Below are 8,775 nucleotides of genomic sequence, written 5' to 3' on the forward strand. Positions count from 1 at the left end.
CCGAGTGCTAATTTGGAGTAGCGTAAAGATTTTTTTCATGGACCCTGTTTAAATGGCTAAATTCTCTTTTTTAGTTTGGAATATGTTTTTTGTTTAAAGGAATCCAAACAATTTGGTTAGTTATGACATTGGAAAGATCTTTACACACCTATCTGATCACCAACTTTCAAAATAGAATCGTGATTCAAACAATACAAAAAGACAATAAACTCTTTAAAACCTTTTCCATTTTAATATTCATCAAAATTAAAACACAAACATAGAAATCAGCGTTCATGCTTAATAGGACGTATTCTCACAAAATTTTATTAAGTCAAATAATTTCTTATCTGGAATTCTTGTACAAACACAACATGTTCTATTATAATTATAATCTTCCAGGAGATAGTTTCATATAAGCTTTAAGCTTTCTACTCAATCCTGAATGCAATTTATATATTGTAATTTTGTCTGTAAATATTGAAGAAGAAATAAATATTGTTTAAACCAAACAAAACATGTTCAAATATATTCTCAACGATTCCACATGTCAATAAGTTCTTGAGCCAACTCGTCGGCGGTTGTCTGTGGATATTGCACGTTGTAGCGGTATTTACTAGCGTATCTAAACACACCAGTAGGAGTGTTTGCCGTTACGTAAACTCCTCCCATACTGAAGTCGGCGACGCTAAAGTCTGTCTCGTCGAATTCGATCTGCAAAATAACATAACAAAATCTTTAGCCTATTCTTTTGATTTGACTGTCCGTTAGCTTGTGCCAGCAAAGAATAAGCCAGACCAGTCTTCAACTCTATTTCTAGGTGCAATTTACAAATTTAATGTAGAGATTCTTCCTTGCTAAACATAAAAATGGATGAAAGGTTCCTTACAATTCATAGTCATATGGTGACCTTTTTTGGAGGAACACTTCAGGTATCCCTCTGTGCATTTTGTGAGGTTTTAAGCAAGTAATTTAAAGTAAACGACTTACCATATAAAACCGAGTCTCCAATTTTCATGTTATTTTGTTGTGATTAATGCTTCCGAGGGATCACTTTGTTTCCAGATTTTTTACCCACTCGGCCACGGCCGCCCTATTTTAAAAAAACAACTTACCTTGGAGACAATGGGATCTGTGCCTTCTAGAGGGTTACCATTGGCTTTATACAGAGCCTGCATATGGGCGATCACCTGATCCAATTCTTCTTGGTCGGCCAAGATTTGATTTCCACAAACTGAAAATTGTGTGGATTTACGCGAATTATGTGCGTATTTATAACGCGTTGCCATATAAACACAAGTTTTAGATATTTTATTTACTAACCATCATAAACAGATATATTAAAACATCATTTGTTGAAATAGTTGAAATAGTATATGTAAAAGTAAGAAAAACAAAGAGGCTCTAACACAACAAAAGTACTCCTTATTTGAAAAAAAAATAAATTACCTCCTCTAATTAAAGTAGTCTGGTCACCAAGAAATGGCTGACATTCGTGACACCTTTGCATGCATTTCTTTGTTCGTTCGTCAATATGTTGACTTCTCTTAACTATAGAAGAAAGTCGCGTGGTTTTCACGCTACGCCTGCGTCTTCCTAACAGTTTGCCAAATCCTTTACCTGTATAATGAAACATAAATTATGTGTTCGAAACGCTAAACATGCAATGTATATAAACTTGAGGAACTTTGATTTTGAAAACCGAACAGAATGATATTCACAATTCAATACACACTCGAAGAACATTAACATTGGGTAGTTTTATAGTCCTTTTTGAAGGGTCAGACTTCATTAAAATATATTATAACTAAACAAAATGTCTCAAAAGGTTTTATAGGCACATTGTGCCAAAAAAAATGAATACACATTTTTCCTCTTTAGAAAGGAAGAACATGAGTTTCAAAACGTTTAAAGATCCTGTAACACATTATTTTTATGGTTTTATATACAAATTATGATGCTCAAATTAAGATTTATCGATCTTGTAAGTTTCAAAATAGTGCTAATTGTTAAAGACATGTAATATATAACAAAGGTAGGAAAATGTAAAAGTACTTTAACTTCCATACAAAATATTAAAGCACGAAAAATGTTCTTATGGCCAAAAAGCGACAGAAGAAGACATATCCGGAAAAAAGTGATACTTAGGAAGCATAAAAACAACAAAATTGCATGAAAATTGCAGACTCAGTTTGAATGAGTTTGTACATGAGGGATATAAAAAAGTGTAGCACCCCTCACTTTTTATTGAGCGGTACAGAATTCTCAACACATAAAAGTGCTGGACTCAATGATCCCGAAGAACCAGGAAAATATGACAAAACTGAAGTGAAGTACGGGGTAACTCTTTACGGCTGCCGCACAGCATTTGTAACTTGCTGTTATGATGCATAAATATTTGCCTCAGTTAAGGTTATTTGCCATTATGAAATGAAAGCATATCTGGGGCAAAATTGGTCTTCAACTAGTGACAAAGCAAGACTTACTGAGGAAACTGCCTATGCTTTTTATCCCACTGCCTATTTTGTTGCCAACATTGCCTAATGTATTCTTCACGGATGTGAATCCACTAGAAAATGCGTTCCCTAACGTGTTTTTAATGGAATTGAATCCACTTGAAAATGCATTGCCAATTCCTGTTAAAAAAAGAAATATAGCTTTACTTTGTAAGAAAATATTGGCTAAAGTAAAGTATCTAAGTAGATTATAAGAAAACATATTTCACTCTTAAGATTAACATATAAAAAGAAAAATATTTATAATAATTGATAATGAAGAAAACTAAGATTTTTTAAAGCTAAATTTTGAAACAAGAGTATATCAATATACAAAAAACGATAAATAAATTGAAAAGCATACTGCCGAAAAAGTTAGCCATGTCACTAAAGCCTTTCCAGTTTACCAAACTATTTTTTGCATCCTGGAACCAATTATCAATTTTTCCGAAGAAGTCACCCATATCCCTCCAGCCTTTCCAATCAACAATTTTGTTGCCAAAATCGTGGAACCAGTCACCAATATTATCAAGACCACCCTGTACAAGAAAATAGCCTTTAGATCCATTCTGTTGTCCATATATTTTAAATGATGTCAAAATAAAAAAGAGTTGACAGTTGAAAATTGTGTCACTTAAATGTTTTGTTCAATTAAAATTATTTCGTAGTTATAGAGGTCGGTTTTTTTTTTCATACTGCACTTGGTCATGTTATGAACTAAAGACTAAACATTTGCCTTCATTCCAGCTTTGGTTATATGAAACTAATTATTTAGAAATATAATTACTATGATCCAGTCTCCGATATCCCTGAAAATTAAAATAAGAAGAAAGTAACATTATATGCTTTTATTTGGATTACATTCCAAAATAAGATAAATAATCGAACCAAAATTGAGTATTGAGTCGAAGCTAAAGTTGTCGAGTTTTGAACATGTACTATTCGAACTATTTCATAAGTATTGTCAACAATTGAAGCAGATAATGAACAATAAACATAGTTAAAAAATCTAGTGAAGAGCAAATCCTTCGAAAAGTACTATACGAAAATTTAAGACTATGTTTGACAAAGTCTGTTTATTAAAGTTAATGGGAAAAAAGTCTGTACATGAAAAAATGCAACATCCCTCACGCCATCCAGCACCGGCTTAAAAAAGTTGTCACGTACTTCATTCCAGTTATGTTATATTTTCAGGTCCTTCTGGATCATTGATTTCAGCACTTTTAAGTGTTGAGAATTGAGTACCGCTCCAGCCGGTGCTAGAGGGAGTGAGGGAGGTTGCATTTTTTCAATATCCCTCATGTATAGACTCAGTCAAACCGAGTCTGCAATTTTCATGTAATTGTGTTGTGCTCAGTGCTTCCGGAGGGTCACACTTTATCACACTTTTTAATTAGTATTTAATGTTAGAAATTAATGGGCTGTAATCATTGATCTCAAGTGACCAGAAAATTATTACACTGAAGGGAAGAATGGTACAACTTTTTACACCTAAGTGTTTTTAAACCTTATACATACCATTGACAGCGGTCTATTGCACATGCTCTACATGCTTCCTGTGCCGTTACGATTTTTCCTCTGCATATTTCCATGCTACGATTTTGTTCAAGAAGTTCCGGTTGCAGAAGTTGATATTCTGCATCTAAGTGAGCCATAATTTTTCCATATATTGCCGACTGGAATTCTATGTTATGGAATAAAACATCGTTGAGTTACACATGTCAATAAAAGCATATTACCGTCGGTCCGTTAACGCTACGTTTACACTTTATTCTCGGTGGCCATTGCAGCCACTTTAATCCGAAATGTACTTCGTCGTTGGAATATAGCCTTTTTATCTCCATATTTAAATTTTGTTAGGTTTAGATTAATTTTCTTCCAATTTATCACGGTATTTATGACGGGACGTGACAGAGAAGAAGCGGCGTCTCCAAACGGTATTACCAGTAACGCTTGTAAGTTTATACCGGGGCTTATGTGTTCAAATTGGTTCTTTCATGTGCAGGTTTTTTTTATCTATATCGATCTCCTCAGGGGAATGCATGTATGTTGCTTACAAATTTGTAGTACGTTGTCTGATGTTGTTCTTGTGCTTTTCTCGTCGAATAATTGTTCGCGTAGGTCAAAACTTCATATGAATCAAACGTAGTATAAACAATGTAAATGTATCATAACGCATGTACCTAAAACGTCAAATACCGAAAGTCACCGTTATTAAAGCGGCACGCAAAGGTTACCGCAACAAAACGCTTTAAGGCAGCACACCACACTAAATGAAGCCGCAGCTTCGAATGGCCAGGGAGGATTTCATGGATATAGTGACTATTGTGGATTTAAATGACTGGTTGTCTTTAAAATGCATTTTCAGCATGAAATTTGTTTTTGTGACATGTAATATGATCATTGGCAAATTCGAAAACATGGTTAGAAATCACATGTTGATAATAATTGATGTCAAGGTCGCCATTGTTTGTAAACATTGCTTTTAAACAGCATGCTCGGTGAAAACAAGTAATTTTACAGGGGGGTACAAACTTTCAGCAAAAGCAAAAAATCTACAAGGCCAAGCACCTATTTCTTTGTGATATTTTGCATGCATAGGGAGTTGCTAAAGCAGTGACAGAGTTTTTGTAGACCGTATATTTGCAGGTATTTTTTGCCGGAGGGACGAAAAATGTTGTTTTTGGTCTCGGACCACTATAGATTTTTGGCTTTGACGGAATGAATTGGAATTTTTTTAACTGCCTGACTGTTACACATGGGATGATTTCATTACAGATTTGCAATGGTATGACATATATGTTCTTAACAAAATGTGTTTTCTTTTTCCAGGTTGTGTAGTTTGGGATCAGATTTATCAGACATATTGCTTGTAGGACATTGACGGCAGAAACTTGAAATTTAGTGTGGAGTGCTACCTAAACGTAACAAAACTGATAAGCAATTTCAGATGCCGGGCACTACATATGTCTTTTGTCCTAAAATGAAACTCTTCCAAGTTTTGTAGCGGTCTATTACGTAATGTTACGTTTAAAAGCGTTAACTACGTTAAACTTAGACCTATTACGTTCTTCGCCGCAATGTAGCTGTCTTGGCAAATTAGTATGCCTCCTTTAAAGAAGTTGGGGTATATTGCTTTGTCGTCGGTCCGTACACAAAACGGTTTCCGATCAATAACTATAGAACGCTTTAGCCTTAGAACATCAAGCTTTGTATGGGGATTGTTCATGACCAGAAGATGACCCCTATTGTTTTTGGGGTCTTTAGGTAAAAGGTCATATTGACCTTGAATGTCGAAATGGTTTCCGATTAATAAGTCTTAACTTGTAGAAAAAACGGTTTTCGAACAATAACTCGATAACTTGGTCCTCAAACTCATCAGTGTTTTGGTCTTGGCAAGTCATTGAACCCTATTGATTTTGGGGTCAGGGGTCAATGGTTAAGGTCACATTGACCTTGTATGTCAAACACTTACCTATCAATAACTCGACAACCCATAAACCATTGACCCTCAAACTTCACAAATGCATTGCTTTTGGTCATAAGTTGACCTCAATTGATTTTTTGGGTCAAGCAGTCAGAGGTCAAGATCACAATCACCTTATAAGTAAAAAGGTTTCTGATCAATAACTCAACAACTTATTGGTCCTTTACCTTCAAACTTCACAGATGCATTTTTCTGTTGATAACCCCTATTGATTTAAGGGCAACGGTTAAAGTCACATTGACCTTGTACATAAACGATTTTCGACCAATAACTGAACAACTCAAGTTGCCTTGGTAAATATTTTTATTAAACTAAAAATGCTTTTGGTATACAAAAACCAAGGTCTAATGTTATATTACAAAATGGCTGTCATTAAGACAGTGAAAACTTTGTCATAAAATTGCTGCACACAACCTTTCCGGTTAAAAACAATGACCTAGTGACTGGTCATGAACAGTAGATACCCTATTTTAATCTTTTGGTTACTAGGTCAAAAGTCAGTCACAAGAACGTGGCCACATGACTAATTGGCTGTCGATAGGGGACATACATGTTTTACAAAATTTCTTATTTTTATTAATTTTTAAAAATCTGGCCAAGCATCCACGGTTATAACAGTATAGCACTTTACCTTTTTTGTTTATCATTGTTGCCTAATGATTATAACACTTTCTTAGCATAGGCCTGTACATAGTTTCAATATTTCGACTGTAAGACCGACCGATTTTACAAACTGATATAACATAAATAGCGGTTGCGAAGAGCGACCATAAAAAGCCCTGGTGCATGATTTGTTGGATTAGCCGCAACCTTATAGCCGTGACCACCAACGAAGCGTTAATTTGTTTAACATTCGGAATTGAACAAATATTGTTAGAGCTTTTTAGGTTCGCAGTCGGCATATGCTTCACTGTATTAGACTTTCAACAGGTCAGAAAGACAACTGAAAAGCATGCATCTAAACAAGTAATTTTTGAAAACAAGTTAAACAGTCTTAAAATCATTTAATTTCAATAATGGTTACCAAAACAAACTGGTCTAATGTTTGTTTGATTTTGTCGGGTTTTTTTTTGTTTTTGTTTTTTTTAAAGATATGGATTTAAACCATAAAACTCTTCAAGTAAAGGCATAAACGACGTACTTTCTAAAGTAGTAGAATCCAGTTCCTTTGCATTGATACATGTGTATGACGCCAACAACACAAAGACATGTGCTAAGTACATCTGAAATTTAGAAATGAAATATTTACAATATGCATATCTTAAAAAAAGATACCATCCCTTTGAAATGCATAGTTATTATTAGAAATATGAAAGAATAGCTGTTATAACGAATAAAGAATATACTAGTATATCAGCTGACGGAACAAAAAATAACAAGAAAATTAATGAATCAGACTCTACCAATTAAAACAAACTTTCATAATAACATGAACCACCATTTTTTCAACTGTTGAAGTGTTAACTTGGCCTTCCTGATTATATCAAGTCTGCTACATTTATAAACCATTTTAAAACCGTATACTTGAGTTATTATCACACATCAATGTATACAAATTGATAATCTCCTGTTTGTATTAAACATGTATGTATTTTGATAGTTTGAATATGTTAAATTTATATTGTTCCTTGTTGAGGGCCTTATGGAAGATAAATATGTTTGTCCAAATGCGTTTTCTCGTTAAATAAAGTCTCTATCATTATTATTATTACATCTTGTATTATTATTATTATTATTATTATTATTATTATTATTATTATTATTATTAATAAAAAATTAAAAGTTCAGTCATTACAAAAAAAAATCTGCAGAAAAAAATAAATGCAAGAAAATATACTTACATTGCTAATTATGTCCGTCAAAAGGAATGTTAGCCAGACAAGGGGTTGATGCGCCTTATATAGTCCTCGTTAATATTTTTTCAACAACGTTTTTCGTATTAAGGTGGTTTTCATATAAGAACATTAAATGATGGAATAATTAAGCATTAAATTAATTTGGTCTTTTTACCTGTTAAACAGATTTGCACTTTTCTCAGAATTTTTTTCTGATGGTAAGAAAATGGAAAGGTGGCGATCCTAAGAGAATTGAAATCAAAGCTTTAAAGTGAAAATTACATACAGATTTTTTCATATAATTATATAAAAGTAGGTCAAATTAATTGTTCATGTAATCACAAAACAATTATGGAACTAAAGGTTCCACACATTTAAGGATTTAATGTTCCAAGATCATTGCCATAGTCATATCTATATTTTGAAAACCGCTAAAGTCGATGCCGTGGAGGGGGGGGGGAAATACGGGTTAAAAGTAGAAATCATATCATAAAAATAAGCAGGTTTCTAGTATTGTATAGGTTTACAACTTGAATCAGACCAAATGGTAAAAGATCTTTAGAAAATTTCTTAATTGTGATGAGATACCTTAAATTAGCACGGAACATTTCTGCACGCATCGGAATGTATCTTGAGGGTTGATCAAAATATGAATGTACAACATCAATTTCAATAATAATTTTCAAATGATATGCGAAACATTTAAACTTTTTTGTTTTTTTGCTTGACGTCCTTTGTGCTCATTTACGTCCACACCATCCCGTAGCATTCGTTTATTTGGTGTCAGAATAGTAAACGTGCTTAAGGTATGATCCACCTGATGCATTACCTCCACTTTGAAGAGTATTCAAATAGGCCAGAACTGCTGTGAACTGCATTGTAACTGAGGGGCGCGGGTTCAAGCCCCAGAAGAGGCAACTTTTTTTTCTTTTATTTTCTTTGAACATTATTTGTGTCTCTCTGATCACTCTTGAGAAGA

General features: G+C 33.7%; 1 protein-coding gene across 1 annotated transcript; it reads right to left on the minus strand.

The window, feature by feature from the left end:
• Positions 1-229: 229 nt before the first annotated feature.
• LOC132748154 (uncharacterized) lies at positions 230-7,178 on the minus strand. Its single transcript, XM_060737706.1, has 8 exons — positions 7,103-7,178; positions 3,993-4,158; positions 3,262-3,283; positions 2,839-3,013; positions 2,466-2,615; positions 1,429-1,599; positions 1,095-1,213; positions 230-693 (listed from the first exon to the last, which is right to left on the minus strand). The coding sequence occupies exons 2-8, from the start codon at positions 4,127-4,129 to the stop codon at positions 514-516; spliced, it is 954 nt and encodes a 317-aa protein (XP_060593689.1). The 5' UTR covers positions 4,130-4,158; positions 7,103-7,178; the 3' UTR covers positions 230-513.
• Between the last annotated feature and the right edge of the window lie 1,597 nt (positions 7,179-8,775).

Source organism: Ruditapes philippinarum, unplaced genomic scaffold, assembly GCF_026571515.1.
Source record: "Ruditapes philippinarum isolate M1 unplaced genomic scaffold, ASM2657151v2 ctg356_1_1_1_1, whole genome shotgun sequence".
Lineage (NCBI taxonomy): Eukaryota > Metazoa > Mollusca > Bivalvia > Venerida > Veneridae > Ruditapes > Ruditapes philippinarum.

Coding starts and splice junctions, on each gene's coding strand:
- LOC132748154 (XM_060737706.1), bottom strand. CDS start 4,129: ATGGCTCACTTAGATGCAGAATATCAACTTCTGCAACCGGAACTTCTT. Junction 1,600..2,465: donor AAGCATAGGCAGTTTCCTCA/GTAAGTCTTGCT, acceptor TTCATTATACAG/GTAAAGGATTTGGCAAACTG. Junction 694..1,094: donor CAGATCCCATTGTCTCCAAG/GTAAGTTGTTTT, acceptor GTTATTTTGCAG/ATCGAATTCGACGAGACAGA.